Genomic DNA, 19,316 nt, shown 5'->3' on the forward strand with positions numbered 1-19,316 from the left:
TCTCTTTTTACTATCAAGACCTTTGTGACTACCTTTCATTTTTGTAGTTCCCGAAGGGTTAGAGAGTTCAACTTTGTCAATTTAGACGTTTGACGGGTTGTAGTAGCTAGACTTATTTATTTCGCCGATCATGGGTGCCGGAAACGCGTTATGTTCCGGCCCGATTTGGCTGGTAGACGACTTTACTGCGTGCTTCAAGCAAAGGTATGTCCCTCAACCAACTTGTATTCGATGATTCACTAACTAAGGCAGGTATTTGCAGCAGGATCCGTTTGCGGTGGCCGCTGGCGTGTCACTGACGGTCCTCGGTGTGAGCGTATACCCGCACCTCAAGAAGCTCAAGTCACAGGTGCATAGCGATCCAGCGTATCGTCCCCTGTTGGCCGACGACACAGCCGGCAGTGCTGATGGAGCTGAGCAGGAAGGCAATTTTGTCCGGGAAAATCGGAGCTATGGCTCGATTTACAGTACTCCGCAGGAGAGCGACACCGATGTGTCCTCTAAGACTCAATCAAGCCCAGAATCGAAAGTGGTCGTTGCGACCGTCGTAAGATCCTATGCGGAAAGAGTGCGAGTAGCCCTGGAGTTGGTGGCTGTAGCATGCCAGATGGGGCTTTCCTTTGCTGCCATTTGGTTGCCGAGCATAAATGGCGAGTTCCTGACGGGATCTCCTATGACACCCTATATTCTTGCCGCGTTCTGGATTTACTGCTTTCTGCTGGTTTTGGTGCGGTTCTGGCGCATTAACTCGGAAGAGCCGCTCATTGGTGGGCTGTGGTACCACTCGACGACTTTGTACCCCATCTCATTCGTGCTCAATTGCATCTCCTTCCGCTCCTCGCGGTACCATCCGTACTCCGCTCAATCCCAGTACTTCTACCTGGCCCAATGGGTTCTTTCCTTGGTGCTCTTTACGCTAAACTTTTCTGCGACATCGGGCAACAAGCCTGCGCGCATCTACATCACCGATGGCCTGCGCCCGAACAACGAACGTACCTCGAGTTTGTTTTCGCTTATCACCTTTTCCTTCATCAACCCTCTTATCTGGAAGGGCTACTGGGAGAGCTTGAACCTCAGGGACGTGTGGGACCTACGGGAGGATGACCATGCTCCTAGGGTGTTGAGGCATTTTCGACAGATAAGCAAGAGCTATAAACTTGCGACTCGATTGGCAGTCAATTTCAAGAAGCAGCTTTCAATTTCGGCCATCTATGCCATCCTTAATGCTTTAACTATCTTCGGCCCAGCTCTTTTGGCCAAGTTCATCCTCGACTACATTGACGACCCCAGCGGGACCCCACAGAGTGTCGCATGGCTCTATGTGTTTGGTGTGCTCTTTTTTGCCTTTTTTGATTCCATTTGCACTTCCCAGTCCCTCTTCATAGGCCGAAGAATCTGCATCCGAATGAAGGCTATCCTTATTGGCGAGGTTTATGCAAAGGCTCTTCGACGAAAGGCCGCCATCGCCTCGAAGAAAGATGACAAAGAGTTGAAAGATGATGCTCAATCAAAGAAATCCGACGCAAAAGGAAAGGAAGAAGAGACCCCGGGACAGGCTCACCTTGGGTCCATTATCAACCTCATGGCTATTGACGCTTACAAAGTCTCGGAAATTTGTGGTTACTTGCACTTCTTTGTGTCCAGCATTCTACAAATTCTTGTTGCCATTTTCGCATTGTATCTTGTCCTCGACTGGAGTGCTCTCGTTGGTGTGACCGGCATGTTTTGCCTTATGCCTGTAAACTACTGGATTTCGAAGAAATTTGCCTCATTCCAGAGTAAGCTCATGTCCGTCACCGACGAGCGTGTCGAAAAGACCAACGAAGTGCTCCAGGCCATCCGAATCATCAAGTATTTCGCATGGGAGGAGAAATTTGCTCAGGGAGTCTCCGAAGTCCGAGATCGGGAGCTTAGGGTCCTGCGAATGCGATACATTCTGTGGTCTTTCGGTTCTGCAGTATGGTTCGGTACCCCTGTTGTCGTCACAGTCATCTCGTTCGCCTCGTACACCCTGCTTCAGCACAAGACGCTCACCAGTCCAATCGCCTTCACTGCTCTAACCCTGTTCAACATCATGCGTGTCCCTACCGACCAGCTCGCCGACATGACCTCCAACGTACTTCAGGCTAAGGTTTCAGTTGATCGAATTGAAAAGTTCCTCAATGAGCCAGAAACTAACAAGTACAAGCAACTCGGCAAGCACAACATCCGGGGCCCCAACTCTCCGTATATTGGCTTCGAGAAAGCCACACTGTCGTGGAGTGATAGCAAGGATAGCACCGATGATAGTTTCCGACTGCGAGATATCAGCGTTGATTTCCCAGCTGGCCAGTTTTCTGTCATTGTGGGACCTACTGGATCTGGTAAGACTGCCATGCTTATGGGCTTGCTTGGTGAAATGGACTTGGAGGAGGGCAAGATCTTCCTCCCTGGCGCAGAGGCTCGAGAGGATGTCAAAATAGACCCTTCTACTGGCTTTACCGAGACTGTGGCCTACTGTGCGCAACAAGCTTGGCTGCTTAACGACACTTTGCGAAACAACATTCTGTTTGCGAGCGAATACAACGAGGAATGGTATAACCAGGTCCTTGAGGCATGCTCCCTGAAGCGGGACCTTGAGATCCTCGAGGCTGGGGACCAGACTGAGGTTGGCGAGAAGGGCATTGCCTTGTCTGGCGGTCAGAAGCAGCGAATCTCCCTTGCCCGTGCCATCTACTCTCGATCGCGACATCTCCTTCTCGATGACTGCCTGAGTGCCGTTGACTCTCACACTGCCCTGGCTATCTACCAGAACTGCATCACTGGTCCTGTTACTGCCGGCCGAACCGTCATCTTGGTGTCCCATAATGTTGCTCTGACCGTTGGCCAGGCTGACAAAGTTGTGTGCATGGAGAATGGCCGTGTTCGAGCACAGGGCACCCCACAGCAAGTCATTGATACTGGAGCTTTGGGATCAGACGAGCTGATCAAGTCTAGCGTGTCCCAGAACACCTCACGAAGTTCCTCGCAGATTCATACACCGGTCAGCTCCGTCACCAATCTCATTGACATCGACAAGAAGAAGAGCAAGTCGCTTGGCAGGGAAGTGGCTAAGAGGCTCGCTGATATGGCTGAGCGACGTGCAATTGATGGCGAAAATGGCAGCTCTGAATCAGAATCCCCTGCTCCCGCTCCACCTCCCCCAAAACTTATCCAGGAAGAGAGGATGTCTCGAGGCTTTGTAGATCGAAAGATTTACACGAGTTACATCACAGCTATGGGCTCCAAGTGGTACTGGATATTCTTGGTGGCGTTCCTCTTAATCCAGCAGTTTGCCAACATTGCCCAGTCGTGGTGGATTCGAGAGTGGACCGTGAACGGCATGAATCGGACGCAGGATCCAACTATCATGTCGTTTGGCATTGGGCCTACTGTCAGCTACTTTGCCTCTTCTATTTCGCATATGGGCAAGGTCATCCGGGCTTCGGACAACGAGATTGCGGCCATGTCTGAGAAGCAGGCACATGGTACCGGCTTCTACTTGGGAATGTACCTCTTCATTGGTCTTATTAACATGGTCGGTGCCTCTGCCAAGTCATGGATCATTTACTATGGCAGTCTCAAAGCATCCCGAAAGCTGTTCAACGAGTTGCTCGACAGCGTTATGAGAGCCAAATGCCGATTCTTCGACTCTACTCCAATTGGCCGAATCATGAACCGGTTCTCAAAGGATGTGGAAGGCATTGATCAAGATCTGGCTCCAGTTTCAGCCGCTGTGGTTCATTGTATTCTAGGCGCTGCGTCCACTGCGCTGCTGATTGCCTTCATTACTCCTGCCTTCTTGCTTGCCGCTATGTTTATCTTTGCCATATACTGGGCCATTGGCGTGTTCTACCTTGCATCTTCTCGAGAGCTCAAGAGAATTGACGCCGTCACCAAATCCCCTATTTACCAGCATTTTGGCGAGAGCTTAGTAGGGGTCACTACTATCCGAGCCTATGGTGACCAGCGACGATTTGTACGGGAGAATCTGACCAAGATTGACACCAACAACCGAGCATTCTTTTACTTATGGGTGACCAATCGATGGCTTGCATTCCGAATTGACAACACTGGTGGTCTTGTTGCCTTCACCGCCGCGGCTTCCATCATGCTGAGTTTGGGTAAGATAGATGCTGGTTGGGCAGGTCTTTCTCTGTCTTATGCTTTGACATTTAACGACCTTGTATTGTGGATTGTACGACTTTATGCCGACGTGGAGATGAACATGAATTCTGTCGAGCGAGTACGGGAGTACTCTACCCTTGAGAGCGAAGCGCCTCCTGTTATCGAGAACAGCCGGCCTCCACCTAACTGGCCATCCCAAGGGCAGATTACCTTCGATAAGCTTTCGCTTCGATACGCCCCAGAACTGCCTCTTGTCATCAATCAGATTTCGTTCGAGGTACCAGCGTTCAACAAAGTCGGTGTTGTGGGCCGCACTGGAGCAGGTAAGTCCACTATCATTACCGCCTTGTTCCGATTCCTAGAGGCAGATTCCGGACGAATCACCATCGATGGGCTTGATATTTCCACTATTGGGTTGAAGGATTTGCGAAAGGCTCTGGCCATTATCCCGCAGGATCCTACTTTATTCACAGGTACAATTAGATCGAACCTCGATCCCTTTGATGAATACACCGACCGGCAGATGTTTGAAGCATTGCGACGAGTGCATCTCATATCTGAGATTCCATCGTCAGAAACTACACCTCCCTCTGCTGTTTCTGGGACATCTAGCTCGACCATGATTGCTGAAAACATGAATCAGTTTGTAAATCTCAGTTCGCCAGTTACTGAGGGAGGTGGAAACCTTTCTCAGGGTCAGCGACAACTCATGTGTCTCGCGAGGTCACTACTCAAGTCTCCGAAGGTGCTGCTTCTTGACGAAGCTACTGCATCCATTGACTATGAGACTGATGCTAAAATTCAGAAAACCATCCGGCAAGAGTTCAAGCACACCACGCTACTCACGGTTGCGCATCGGCTACGATCCATCATTGATTACGACAAAATTCTTGTTTTGGGCGATGGAGCGGCCAAGGAGTACGACCACCCGCATGTTCTTTTGGAAAGGAAGGATTCTATTTTCCGAGAAATGTGCGAGCGAAGTGGCGAGCTCGCAGCATTGGAGATTCTGGCCAAGAATGCATACGACAAACGATAATACTTTTTGCATATAAATACTTCTGTACAATAATTCATAGTTATTCATTATTCTTCTCGCTACCTTCCCTCAATCTAATTGGTAGAGTCTCTCTATAGTCATTATCATCATTAGAATTCGCGCCTCAGCTTGACTTCCGACGCCCGTTACAGCTCCATATTGACATCGCTATCATGAGCCTCGCCACCTCGTTTCCGCTTCTTAGTCTCCTGCTTGGCCGTGGCAGCCATGACTCGTGCATATCTCGCAGAAAGAGCAGATAAATTGAACTCAAGTCGAGATTCATAGTCAGGACGAATAAGTTTGCAGAGAGCTGCAAGGTTAATCTTTGCCGCGTAATAGCATATCTCCGTATCCAAGGCAATTGGATTCATTTCGGCTTCTTCTTGTTCGGTTGGCTCTCCATCCAAGTCGTCATAATTAGATTCGTCAAACTCGTCAATATCATCTCCAAGTGTCAGCAACGCATCATCTAAAACAGCCTCGTCGAGCTCTTTCGATACAACTTCAGCATATTTGCTTTCCTTTGCAAGGAAAAGAACCAATATTTCCTTCTCAGTACGATCGCTGAAAGTATCGGGCAGTGATTCGAGCACCTCGCTACCATGGTCGGAGAGATTTGAATCTGACTTGGCGATCTTGATCGTGGTGATAATCTCAATTAGGCCAATTTTTATCGTGGTATTCAACGGCGTGTCGTATTTCCTAATTCCTTCTTTTCGGGCCTTGAGGCTCTTTGGAAGTTCAGGAACTCGCGAGATGGTCTCAAATTGTGAGACGATGGTCTGTAGCTGGTCAATATCCTGCTGGATAGATCTGCCAGGCGCCCCGGCCGAATCGTCTCGGACAAAGCTGCCAAGTTTCCAAATGGCGTAGTTCTTAAGAATTTCTACAGTTAGCAATTCAAACACCTTGGCATCCTGCGGTGTTGGGGCCCCCAATACTGCTGTCAGGATGTCTCCTAAATTTCGATCACCTTCAACTTCCTGTTCAACAAAAGAGCTGACGTTAATCACAGTAGAGAGTTGCTGTACCCGCGTGAGAGATGGAACAACTGCCAGTTTGTCCACGGAATCCGAGTTTGCTAACTTCTGCTTGACATCATAAGTCATGTCATTCAATGCATTGGATAGTAGCTGCTGTGCCGTTTCCTCGAAAGAGCTCGTAGGTGCCAAATTCAGCGCAAAAAGTGTCCTGCAATGGGCCAGGATATCACTATCAAGGGAATCCAGGAACTGCTTGAGGTACTGGTTAAATGCTTCAACCTGCTCATCCTCTTTGCCGGACTTGAAGTAGAAATTGGGGTCGATTAGTGTAGCCAGCTTCAAAACTTTGGCAGTCATTCGAGGGGAGTACCGGAATGTTTCGAGCAACATAGGCACCTCTGAGATAAGTCCGACCTGGATGTCGGCAATTGCTGCGTCGATATCGGACTGAGAACGCATCTTAGGCCCTTTTCGTTTCGCGCCGGCAATGTCCAAAGACTTAAGTACGAATCCATAGAGCACGTCCAGCAGAACCATCTTCTCCTCCTCACTCAGCTCAAAGGCACTGAGGTATTGCTTGATCTTGGGGAACTGCTTCTCATGAGAAGCCAGTGCGCTGAAATCGTAGCGCAGCTGTAGTGCAAGATCCTTCCACAGCCATTTTTCCGAAGCAATCTTTTGCGACGCACCGAACATTGCCTCCGCAATGAGGGCTATTTGACTTGGGTACTCCTCCCGGCCCCTGATGAGGCTGTATATAATTTGGGTAGGTTTGAGGGGCTCGTGCTCGACCACGTCCTTGGCGTACTTGATAATCTCCCGGGCAATCTGCCTGAACTCCAAGTACGGCGCTTTTGTCTGTTCTGATAGCTCCATGCTCATTTTGTCCAGCTCTTGGGTACTGATCCCCTCAAATTCAGCAACCTCTGCCTCGCACACCTTTGTAGTTAGTAGCCTTGCGGCCTCTTTCCTTACATGAGGCTCACTATCCTGTACCAGTTGAACGACACGTTCGAAGTTGGCTTCCGAGAGCAACTGGTTGGATGCCAGAACACTAAGCAAGTCAATTGCGGCGCGTCTGACGCCATTATCCAAGTCTGACAAAGCTATATCGACAAACCGGTTCTGGAATCGGTCCGTGAACCGCTTGAAAGACGCAAACAGTTCAAGTCGGTTGTAGATTTTCTTGAGCTCTTTGAGGACTTCCTGTCGCACGGGGGCCGCTGGATCACCAATTGCCGATACAAAGTACTTGAGATAGTTGTTGGCCATGAACTTCTCCGGATAGTCCTCTACGAGCATCCCCAGTGTACGGACGCAATCGGCTCTGATCCTATCGTCAACGTCGTGGAACCGATTAGCAAACACCGACGTGAATAGATCGCTAGTAATCAACTCGAGCTTCTCCACCTTGGACTTGGCATCTTCCAGCGCTTCCTTGGCTCGATTCAGGGTGGCCTTATTCCGCGAGCTAGCCCTGTCTACAATCCCTTGCTGCTTTGTCTTGATCTCGTTCTGCTTCTTCTGGCACTGGCAGAACTGGTACATCATGGAGAGTAGAATAGCCGTCGCAGTGTGCCGGAACGCCCGCAGGTGTGCAGCGGAAATAACTACGATCCACCCATTAACGCGCTCTACAAAGTCGCCGCTACGGTACAGCACACCCCGAGCCTCGGCGTTGACTACAATCTCATCGAAGAAAGCCGTCATCTGGCGACCAAAGTTCTTCATCTCCTTAGCCCGCGATATTATTGGGTACTCGGCCGGGATGTGTTGCCGGGCCATGTCCTGCACCTGCGCGATAGTCTCGTTAGCAGAGTCAAAGTCCTCTGTATCGTGGTTCGCGATGGGCAGCTCGCATCCGGCGCACTTGAGAACAAGGTTCACCAGATCTGTAAGCGCCGCAGTCGGCGTGGCTTCGTAGGACTCGATCCACTCAGCCGCAGCGTTCGATAGGGACACCTCCGGATCCATGAGCACGTCGAACAAATGGTTTTGCATCGCGATCTCCACCGGTTGGACGACATTGGTCTTCTTGGTCCGTTTCTTCACAGTCTTTGGCCGGACTGTCTGCTCTTCGTCTATCCCTTGTTAGCGGCCTCACTTCTCCAAAGTACTACTTACCCGACGAATGTTCATAACCTTCCACGCCGTACCGGTCGACCTTCTGCCGCGCACGGTTCGACCGTCTCGTCTCCGCCGTAGTCATGACTGCCCTGGGGTTAATAGAGAGTTGGCACGAATCGCGCATTTTCGCAATAAACGCGTCGGGGCACCGCGCGGACAACCACAAATTCGCCCCCCCCCCCCCCCCGACGCGTCACCCCCGTTATTAGGAGCTTATCTCCACCCGATAGGTAATTTATTTCGACTAGTAATTTAAGGGGTCATCATGGATAAGAGCGAACCAGGGGTATGCTCAGTATACAATGTATATTATTCTTTTTACTACAGATCGTGACAATTGATTCCAATTATGTAGCAAGGGGAAGCTAATGGCTGCGTCGGCCAATCATGGACAAAGGGCTTACGGTTGGAGGTCGACGTCCAAGTCCTCCGCTTCAAGAGCTCGAGGGCTGGACTCCGAAAATAGAAAGGTAACAGTAGCGATCAAAGCTAGAGTCTAAGAGTGGGATAGATAGGTCAGTTTGTGTGGAGAAGAAAAGTGGCTACTTTGCGGTACCCTTTTTGCTGCCCACTCCAATCCTCTCCTCCTTGGTTTTAGCCTTCTCGTCGCGGTTCTCGTTCTCTCGAGTTTCGTTTTTCTTGGCCCGCTCGTCGTCGTAAGCATTGACATCTTCCTGCGTCAGCCGAATAGCTGTTGGCGGTCTTCTCAACATGATTCAACGCCTGTATAATATCGTGTAGATCGAATAATATATGTTGCTTAGTAAATGAATCCGACCACTGCTGAGGACAACCGTTTACCACTCCTCGCTACCAAGGTTATGGTATGCTACCGTGCCAGGTAATTTTATGATCTATGGAAGATGAGGTTATATTTGGGAGTTGACCTTGTCTCACGCACAACGAGCATGTACCGGTACATAACGACGATTTGTCGCTCGATTGATCCAAGTCTCGTAAATGGTTCGAAAATAACTAAACAATACCATTAATCCGTACAATTTGTCATTTGGCAGTCCAGCAAGATTATAAAGTTTGAGAAGACTAAAGGTGATATGGCTGCATCGAATGGCCTTGTAGGCAGAGTAGAGACGTTTACCATTCCCGCGGTGGATATCCTGGACTATCCTCGAATGCTTAGGTCTGCCATTGTAAATATTGGTATGTCCGATCTTATCCTCGATGTGCCAGCAACGGCTGAAGAATGTCAGTTTGTCGATCAGGAGTTTTCTCTTGAACAGTTACAAGATCTACGCTACTACGAGGAGAACGGCGAATCCGTCAAGATCGATGGAGAATACTGTAAGATTTACCGTTATGATGGCACATATGTCGTTAGAGTCAACGGGATCATCCGTAACTTGACGCCTGTGGAAATTGCCGCAGCTTCTCTTCCTATGAACAGCCCGTTGGAACGAAGAAAAGACAGACTCGAAGTCCTGCAAGACCTCGTCAAGACTTTATCGGGATACCAGTTCTTTGACTATTTCTATGGTAAGTCTACTCCTGTGCAATTCGACAAATGGGATGGTATCGAACGCTTCTTTTCATTGTACTATTGTTCTGTGATCCTCTCCAGGGACAGGGGATTAGTGAAGAAAGCGGCTGCATTCATTCAAAATAAGTACAGTCAGAATTTTACAGCTGATTGCGACGATGTCTTCACGTTGATCAAGCGCGTGAACGAGTTCATCACGTCGGCGCCTACCAGCGATCATGTCAATTCGGGTGAGGCAATTGCTTACGCTAGACCGGTTAGGTCCAACGATTACATCAAAGCGGATGGACCTGCCGACTACGTCAGGCGAGCCGCTGATCTACTAGTCGAGTTCATGGCCGATGCGCTGCCGGAGAAGATGGACTCTAACGACTGGAACAGCCTGCGGCAATCCCGCGGTGAACTGCTATGCCGCATCGATGAACTCTCTAAAGCCCATCCATATCTCTTCTCCGAGGTGTTTGCCTATCTTCATTATAAAGGGTTCGCACTTTTGATTCCGGGAAGTGTTCCTGAACATGTCAGTTCGGTGCTCAACAAGCTTGAGAGGGGCGAATTTTGCGAGGCTGGTTTGCTGCCATCGAAAACGAACGAAGATCTTGTAGAAGTGGTTGCCCGATACTTACCAAGGACGGAGTGGAACATTCAAAGATCATCAGAATTGCATTTGGATCTGCCTGGTCCACAAACTAATAATAGAATGAAGGCTACTCAGGAAAGTAATCGTTCTCTAGCTCCTGATCAACTGAGCACTACTCGGGAAAGCAAATCTTCTCCAGCTCCTGAAAAACTGAAAGCTACAGAATTCAAAAGTGTTGCCAACCGCAATTGCCCTCCTGCCAGAAGAAGCAAAGCTGCTAATCCAATAGAGAAGGAAATTCGGAAGCGATATGTGCTGGGTACGCTTTCCCGCGCTGAAATCCGGGATGCCCGTTTAAACGGCTACTTTAAGCCTGGTGGGCTACTAGATGAGGACTCTTACACGTTCAATCAAGCGCGAAACGATATTCTAAAAGCTCAAAAGGCTGGCAAATACCGCGATCTGCCTGGTGCAGAGGTTAGCTTTGCAAAACGTGTGAAGACAAACCATGGTTCTGCTTCCAATCCAGTGTCCTCGCCCGAATGGTATCGTCCGTGATTCATTCCTTTCCGATCCAGTCATATTAATGAACCCGCCATCTGATAAGCCATCGTAATAGACTATTTATTTTGTTTCAAAGGGCCTTGCACTTTATCCTGAAAGAATCTAATCAGTGGTGCTGTGCCAGTGAATAAAAGAGACTATCATCCTCGTGAACCAGTTGAACCTTAGGGGGAGCGATCCATATTTTTCCGATTCCAATTTGTGCTACCTAATCGCAGCTTTCGCTTTTTTAAATTGCACACCCAGGAATGGGAAAAATTGGGCTGCGCTATTTGATCCGAACCACTACCATCGTCATCTGACGCTTGAAACTCAGGAGAAACAGGGAAAAACATTCCATTGTTTGGTACCTGGTTAAGTATACTTGATGTAATATTTCGCTGTTGACAGTTGGATACAGATTGCAGACGTGCAACAGCCCATTAAGTGACCCGATGATTTCTTATTGTACGATTAACTGTTACCGGAAGCACAACTCAAAAAATTGGCACAAATATAATAGCAGTACAGGGTGAGGTTATATTTGACTGGGACACAATAAATTCTCCTCATTATAGAATTGGGATAACATAACAGAAGGTGAGTAAGAAATTGTGCCGGTAATAGTTTTCCAGCCTGGATATGTTCCTGCGGTACCCCTGAACGCGCGGCTGGGAAGGTGAAAACATTGGATTGTCACTGCATATGAAACCAGCCGTAGATTAATCTTTCAGCCTCATGTGGCATAATAATATGCTAGCAGAGCAGATATTTCGCATGGTGTAAATTTCAGGATGAAGGTTGCTTTTTTTAATTTTTTTTTTGAAATCTATTACCGTGTGAGCTGAAAGTCACAGCACTCCACTTACGGCAATGATATATAACTTCTGGTGGAAGCACGAAAACCGAGGCCGAGGCGTTACTGGAAAAATCACGAGGAGCTTGCCAGTTGAGCCGCCAGCATATTCTTGACTTGGACACCACCCTAATACGTATTGTTCAGACATCTCTCCCCCCAAATTAGTTCCTGCATTGTCGTAAATCGAGGGACGATAGTACGCTATCTCCGCTCTCGAATTTCAGGACAAGATGGATTATATCCGACTTTCAAAGCCTTGTAGTTCCATTTGTATTCATGTGTGTCTATGATAGCCCTAATACATTATTGTGAAGAATAAAAAATATGCTACCGTAAATAATGAGTTGGATAACCAGTAAAGTAACTGATAATGAGTATAAAATCAATGGTAACAATCAATCGAATTGTCTTCGAAGAGTTGAAAAAATAGGAAAATATAACGAGTGAAATATCTGTGTTATCGGTTCATAAGAAATCTGTGCACCTATACTAGAGTACCCATGATTGAGTTCCGCTACTACTACTACCAGGTACTGACATACCTGGTAATAAATATGATACAATATATTTAGAATGCTATGTCAGTCAGTACATTACCTGCAATTGATAGGAAATGCTTGCGAGTTTAGAAAAGGTCTTCTACCGGTTTTATTACCGGCAATTAATATGATGTAGCGCCGCACGAATTGCCGGTGCGGCTTTTCTGCCCACGTGACCAACCACCCAGCAGCAAAAAATGTCCCTGGGCCAAAACTAAACGACAATCACTAATTTTCAAAACTAACCCGGGTAAAAAAATTCGAAGCAAGTGGCGGATAAAAAGACTTTTTGAACCCTTCCCTTGTTACTTGTCCAGTAAACATCACTTGCTTGGAAGGGACGACTAGCGCAGATTATATTAATAACCCCCGCTTCGGGTGGGCGTTTTGCTACGGACCGGACTTACACACTCACTAACATATATTCAGCATGGACTCACCTCCAAGCTCGCCGAGCCATACCCCGCAGGTCCCGACCGACCAGGATACCTGCCGTATATGTCGGGGAGAAGGCTCCCCCGAGGAGCCATTATTCCATCCGTGCAAATGCAGCGGGTCCATCAAGTTTGTGCATCAGGACTGGTAAGTTGACAAATCACGTGTACCCTGAAAGTGATATTGGCTAACGCGAAGTAGTCTGCTCGAATGGCTGAGGCATTCCAAGAAGAGGCCGACATGCGAGCTCTGTAAGACGCCGTTCCGTTTCACTAAGCTCTATGCGGCGGATATGCCGGCTCATGTGCCGGTTTACATGTTCATGAAGAAGCTGTTGAGCGACTCGTACGAGTGGCTGCTGGTGGCGGTGCGGATGAATCTGTTAGTATTCCTGTGGCTCATACTCCTTCCGTTCGTCTCGAGCTCAGCGATCCATGTCTATACGCTATTCGCCGAGAGCGTCCCACACCGCACCGACATTTTGAGCCAGCCCTTCGCGCACATTCAGGAAGCATTCAAGGAGACGCGGAACTCCTCTATTGTGGCACTTCCTGCGATTGTAGAAACCAAAGTGACGAACCTATGGGCGCGTAACTTCATGCTCGACGTATTTGAGGGGCAGGTGATCATTTTGTTGCTGCTGTTACTGTTCTTTATTGTAATGATTGTCCGGGAGTGGGTCGTCCAGAATGATCTTTTTGCCGACAACCTAAGGGACTTTTTGGAGGAGGAGGAGCAAGGAGCGGACCGGCTGAGAATCAATAATGATGAGGCCAACCGTGTGCTCCACCAGCTGATGGACATGCCCCAGCGGGTCGAAGACCTGCGGGCTCGTAGACAAATGCTGGCGCTGTGGATGGAGAATAACCCTAATCCTGAGGCGAGGGCTGACCTCCAGAGAATGATCCGGACCCTGGACTTGTTAATAGAGCAGCAGCCGCATCGAAATCGCCATCACCGCCACCATCAGCATCGCGCAATCCACCGAGATGAAGACTTTGAGTTTGATAGTGAGGAGGAGGAAGACGAGGAGGAACTAGAAGATGTAGACGACTACGACCGAACTGACGAGGAGGACAACGTATTTCGGGCTGACCCACCGCGACAGTTCCCGGACGCTCACAGGAACCAGATATTCGACCAGCCACTACGCATGCCCCCTCAGTTCCAGGAGCCTCCGCCAATGGACCAGTTTGATGATTTAGATGGTGAGGAGATGGATCTCTTGGATCTGTTTGGCGCTCGGGGACCGCTTGTGGGCATTTTCGCGACCCACTGTCTGGCCATGTTGGCGGCTGTGCTTATTACGGGTGCCATTTTCTTTGTACCATATCTTGCTGGTCGCGTTGCGGGGTACTTCATGCTCAACCTTGGCATCATTGGGTTCAAGCATGGCCTTAATGCGAGCATGTTCCTCGGCAATGAGATGTTCTATTATATTATGAGGCTCTCATCGCACGCTCTCTCGTTTGTACAGTCACCAGAGTCGACTCAGCGCATTCGAGAGTCCCTTGAGGCTGAGGCACTGCTTCGGCGGACACACTTCATTGAGCGGCTACCAGTTGTGGGCGCAACCGCTTTGACATCGCCGATGGAGCATCTACCTGGCCGAAGCGTTACGGAGCGATTCACGTACACCCTGATCGGATACGCAATTGTCTTTGTACTGGCGGGCTACTACATGTACTCGCGCAAGCGGTTCGCCAAGAGTACCACGGGGCGATCTATTGAGCGCACGGTTATCAACTACCTCAAGCAGATCGAGGCGATTCTCAAGGTCATCACAATCATTGGCATTGAACTAGTCGTGTTCCCTATTTGCTGCGGTGTCCTGCTTGACTTTGCAATCATCTGCATCTTCCCCAACACAACTCTCTCCGCTCGGTACGTGTTCACTATCAACCGGCCAATCACGGGAGTCTTCATCCACTGGATGCTGGGAACTTTCTACATGTTCTCGTTTGCGCTCTTTGTATCGCTATGCCGGAAGATTATGCGTCCGGGAGTGTTGTACTTCGTGCGGGATCCAAATGATCCGAACTTCCATCCCATTCGCGACGTGCTCGAACGGCCGCTTCTATCGCAGCTACGAAAAATTGGCATCTCGGCAGCTATTTACAGCGTCCTCATTGTAGTTGGTATCGGCCTGCCGCTTTGGGCAATGCGCAAGATGGAGGTTAGCTTCCTACCCATTTATTTATTCCCCAAGTCGATCGACAGTGCGTACCGACATGCATTGCTCTACCTATACAACATTCTCATTCTCCCTGCGGCGTTAAAGATCACAAGCTCGTTGAACCTCCTGAATAAGTTCTGGGATGCATTCTTCACCTCGGTCTGTGGCAGCCTGCGATTGTCGTCATTCATTCTGAACCGTCCGGTTACAGCTGAGCAGGGTAGGTGGGTGTACCCGACTTTCGCGTCCCGCTTCAACACCACTGCCGAGACCCTGGCTGCCACGGAGGAGGATGGAAGAGCTCGAAACGTGGCATATCTCGAACGCGATGGGTATTTCGTGCGGGCACCCAATACTGACAACTTTACGACCAAGAAGAAGCTCAAACTGTTTATCGCAGTAACCAAGGACGACGAACGGATCGAAACCATTGCCAATGACAAAAGTTCTAATTTGGAGGAATTGAAGGAGTACTCGGTCGTATACCGACCACCGGGGTTCCGGTGGAGAATCGTGCTGTTGCTGTTGGCCATGTGGGTTGCAGGCGGCCTAGTGGTGTTTACTGCGTCTGCGTTGCCGCTTATGGTTGGCCGATTTTTGGTGAAGACGTTCATATCCATTCCTGAGGGCAGCTTCAGCGATATTTTCACGTTCCCGATTGGCGCCGTCCCAGTGCTTGCCTTCTTGTTCGCCCTGGACAATGAAGAGAAGATTAGAACTCTCGTATCCGACCAGTTCGCTGCGATTAACCAGGGCACAATGGCAAATACTGTTATCCATGTTGCCAAGGTTATTTCCAAGGTGACTTTCTCGATTGCCGTTTCGATGGTGCTCCTCCCATCAATTCTGGGCACTCTCGTAGAGCACTACTTCACCATCCCATTCTCGGCTTACTTCAGTCCCAGCGAAGAGTACAAGTACTCGTTTGCCTCGAACCTCATGCTTGGCCTCGGACTTATGGTGCTGTTCAAGGAGTACATCACCTTGCGGTTCCCTCAGTCTCGGATTGTCCAGCGGTACCGCGATATGATCGGCGACAACTGGTACGACTATGACGTAGGGATTGCGCTCAGGTCGTTTTTGGTTCCGGCCGTGGGGATTTCGGCGGCTGCTTTCCTCATCCCCAAGTCTCTTGGTCTGTTCACGACGGTCCTATATAGAAACTCCGACGCCGCGACCAAGGAGCTTATGTTCAAGTTTGCCTATCCAGCGGTCCTCGTCACTGCCATTGTCTTTGCGGCCATTTCGGGGCTTGCCACTATCTTCAGGGAATGGGAGACAACGGTGCGAGACCAGGCCTATCTGGTTGGCGAGCAGCTTGAAAATATGTAAATTAGATTTTAATGACCTGAATGTTTTGATCCACTCCAAGCCATTGGTACTTGTGGCTTAGTAACTTCAATTGGCAATCCGTGAAATGTAGCTAGTCCTGGCTATCAAGCAGTGCGAAAGCACTTCTTCACTTATCCATTTCAAATTCTTGCTTACTACTGCTTGGATTCACGTGTCTATCTACCATATTTTAAGGCACTACACTGACGCAATGAAAGAAAAGCTTTTTGTCCTGTATTGTCTGCTCATTTTGCTTATATAGTTAGAGGATTATGGAGACTAGTGATGCTGCTGGTGAGCATGTTGCTGCTGGGCCTTGAGCGAATAGCCATTGACCCGCTTTGCCTGGTCGTTGAACTTGACCACAAACTCCTTCATGTCATAGTTTCCAGCGACATTGGCCACATTCATGAGGTTTCCGGCCAGCAAGTGCATTGCTGGCACCAAAGCAATATCCAAAACACCCCCACCAACGTTGCCCAGTAGAACCTCTACACCATCAGTAAGAGACTGGAAACTCGGTCCGAGAATGACTGAAATTACGGCATTCGAGAGGCCACCAGTCAGTGGAGCCAACCCGCTACCAATAACGCCCAGCAAGTTGTCTATCTGGCCATCTAGGCCAGTAATTAAGTTAACCATGGCCTGGGAACCTGGACGAGCATTGCCTGATCTCAGGTCGTGGACAAACGCATCCATTCGCTGCTCAGCATTGGTGAGGCCAGACATGACACCACCAACTATATCAGCCTGCCGAGCGTGCAAGTTAGACCGCTTCGACTTGTTGGCGACATTGCTGGCCACGTTCTGAAGCTTGGTGGCCATGGCGCTAATTGTCTCGGCGTTCTGGGGCATGTTCTCGTCGCTAGCAAACCTGGCGAGTCGCACCAGATCAGAGCTGAGCTGAGCAATGGATGGAGACACTCCTGGGTCCACAGGATTGCCATTGGTCTTGGTGAAGAGTACCTCGGCGCCTTTGACAGCAGACTGGAACAAAGGTGCAAACATGGCCTGTTTTGCAGAGTCGTGGAGCTCAATCTTCTGGACCGCGTCGTGAGCCGACATGAGGCCCGAGTCAACTTGCTGGTCGAGCGCGACAGAGTAGGCATTGACGGCGTCTGGTTCCGTGCTATCGCCCAAGTTCTCAATGAGTTTGTCAATGCTCCTCTTGACGGATCCCATAGCGCTGCTAGCGGCACCAGCCGTGTCGAGCGCCCTGGCATTAAGCACTAGTCGCTTGCCTTTGGGGTGATGCTTGGCGGCGTCGTGTTGGATAGCCACGTTAATGAGCTGGTTGAATTTGTTAGAGTACTGGGCAAACTTCTGGCTCTGAGGCTTCATGTCGTACCTTAGAGCTACGTGCGACAGATTCGACAGGTTGTTCGAGAGGAGTCGGGTCGCAGGTACCAAGGCAATGTCCAATGCGCCGCCAACAACATTACCAAGCAAAACTTCTGCACCGTCAGTAAGAGATTGGAAAGTGGGGCCCAGGATAACGGAAATTGCAGCATTGGAGAGACCACCCGTGATGGGGCTGAGCGCATTGCCAATGACACCAAGGACATTGTCAATCTGGCCGTCGAGACCAGTGATCAGATGCACGGCAGCGGCAGATCCTGGCCGGGCCCCAGACGACTTGAGGTCAAGCACAAACGCGTCCAATCGCTGCTGGGCGTTGGTCATGCCCGACTTGAACCCGTCGAGCACGACATTGCCGTCTCGGCGCTCAAGGTAACCTTCTGCATCGCGCATGGCCTGTTCCTGGTAGCCGTGGTGGTGGGCTGCCTCAGCGGTGACGCTGAGGAGCGCAATTGCAATTGTAGTGAGTAGACTTGGCGAGACCATTTCTTGTTCAAGAAGAAGAAGCCGGTTTATTAACTGGATCTATTAGGGGAAATCGTATATATATACTACTGTAGGCTCTACTCATTGCGTTGGAATTGCATTGGATGCGGAGAATATTTAATCTAATTAATCCTTTGTGTGTTAACTTGCTTGACGGCTGAAATTGTTATTTGATTTGACCCTTTAATTGTGGTCCACCACGGGTAGTGGGGTATATGATAAGCTTTTGATGGTGAGATGAATGAAAGGGTCCGGCCCGACCCCACCACTTTCCGTTCTTCATCGATTCAAACGACAATAGAGTTAATCATGTCGAGCTCATCGCGGCCGGTAGTCCCCCAACGAACCGCCGTTTTGCTTAGTATGTTCAAATATTACGGATGAGTTAGATGATGTAGGTATCTGACTGTTTGTTCGTAGATCGAGTCGATCAAGCCAGCGAGCAGCTTCTGACGAAGTTCTCCGAGATTGTCACACTCTCCTCAGTAAGTATCCCGTGGTGTTTGATGCTTGTGTGTGGACAAGGGCTCTAATCAGTGTGAAAGAACTCGGGCAAGGACCGGGGCACAATAGCCAGCGAAAGCATGCAGATTGAGACCAATGCCTCGACAATTGTAAGTTAAGCTATACGAGCGCCAAGGGCTGAGCTTACACACAAGGAACAGGTGCGAGCGGCGGAGGACTTGTTATTTGTGACGCGGAGCCTCAAGGAGGCATGGATCCTCGGCCAGATCAAGCCCACGCAGGACGACGAGGCGGAACGTGATGGCGACGACAAGCATGACCAGGGAAACAAATTGTTGGACGCCATTCTGAGTGAAAATAAGTGACCTCAACTTTTGAAGAGGGCCCGTAATGAGTATAATGCCTAGTTTGAATGACAATAAATCTCGTCGAAATGCCGACATACGATGACTTTAAACATCAATGATAATCATCCCTGAACTGGGGACAACCAGGTGAGACCGCTAAACGAGTCTTGAACAGCGAGAATCCGGGTGAACTTGCATTGACGGTTCATTTTTGACAGTATGATGTATCAGGACATTTTGTATTATGATGATAGTCGATTACCGATAAATGAATAGACGGATGGTAAATGAGCCTGTAAAGGCTTATTGTCAATTAACACCCAGCGCAGCCTTATGGTGAGATTAACAACGAAAAATGTCTATGGATTCAATGAATAAATAAATTAAATAAATAAATAA

General features: G+C 49.2%; 6 protein-coding genes across 6 annotated transcripts; 4 read left to right on the top strand and 2 right to left on the bottom strand.

The window, feature by feature from the left end:
- Nucleotides 1-130: 130 nt before the first annotated feature.
- Nucleotides 131-5,185, top strand: YBT1 (ATP-dependent bile acid permease; the record flags this gene model as incomplete). Its single annotated transcript, XM_076683132.1, has 2 exons — nt 131-204; nt 253-5,185. 2 exons carry the CDS (start codon nt 131-133, stop codon nt 5,183-5,185), a joined length of 5,007 nt encoding a protein of 1,668 aa, XP_076542740.1.
- A 146-nt stretch (nt 5,186-5,331) lies between these two features.
- Nucleotides 5,332-8,380, bottom strand: IRR1 (cohesin subunit IRR1; the record flags this gene model as incomplete). Its single annotated transcript, XM_076683133.1, has 2 exons — nt 5,332-8,252; nt 8,296-8,380. The coding sequence occupies 2 exons, from the start codon at nt 8,378-8,380 to the stop codon at nt 5,332-5,334; spliced, it is 3,006 nt and encodes a 1,001-aa protein (XP_076542741.1).
- Nucleotides 8,381-9,431: 1,051 nt separating this feature from the next.
- Nucleotides 9,432-10,934, top strand: TRVA0_006S03312 (uncharacterized protein; the record flags this gene model as incomplete). The annotated part of the gene is made up of 1 exon (XM_076683134.1): nt 9,432-10,934. The coding sequence occupies one exon, from the start codon at nt 9,432-9,434 to the stop codon at nt 10,932-10,934; it is 1,503 nt and encodes a 500-aa protein (XP_076542742.1).
- Nucleotides 10,935-12,747: 1,813 nt separating this feature from the next.
- Nucleotides 12,748-16,260, top strand: SSM4 (E3 ubiquitin-protein ligase SSM4; the record flags this gene model as incomplete). Its single annotated transcript, XM_076683135.1, has 2 exons — nt 12,748-12,899; nt 12,954-16,260. The coding sequence occupies 2 exons, from the start codon at nt 12,748-12,750 to the stop codon at nt 16,258-16,260; spliced, it is 3,459 nt and encodes a 1,152-aa protein (XP_076542743.1).
- A 279-nt stretch (nt 16,261-16,539) lies between these two features.
- Nucleotides 16,540-18,105, bottom strand: TRVA0_006S03356 (uncharacterized protein; the record flags this gene model as incomplete). The annotated part of the gene is made up of 1 exon (XM_076683136.1): nt 16,540-18,105. The coding sequence occupies one exon, from the start codon at nt 18,103-18,105 to the stop codon at nt 16,540-16,542; it is 1,566 nt and encodes a 521-aa protein (XP_076542744.1).
- Nucleotides 18,106-18,414: 309 nt separating this feature from the next.
- SRB6 (Srb6p) lies at nt 18,415-18,935 on the top strand (the record flags this gene model as incomplete). The annotated part of the gene is made up of 4 exons (XM_076683137.1): nt 18,415-18,466; nt 18,526-18,590; nt 18,651-18,719; nt 18,771-18,935. The coding sequence occupies 4 exons, from the start codon at nt 18,415-18,417 to the stop codon at nt 18,933-18,935; spliced, it is 351 nt and encodes a 116-aa protein (XP_076542745.1).
- Between the last annotated feature and the right edge of the window lie 381 nt (nt 18,936-19,316).

This window comes from Trichomonascus vanleenenianus (genome assembly GCF_965637985.1).
Source record: "Trichomonascus vanleenenianus strain CLIB 3782 genome assembly, contig: TRVA0_006S, whole genome shotgun sequence".
NCBI classification, from domain to species: domain Eukaryota; kingdom Fungi; phylum Ascomycota; class Dipodascomycetes; order Dipodascales; family Trichomonascaceae; genus Blastobotrys; species Blastobotrys vanleenenianus.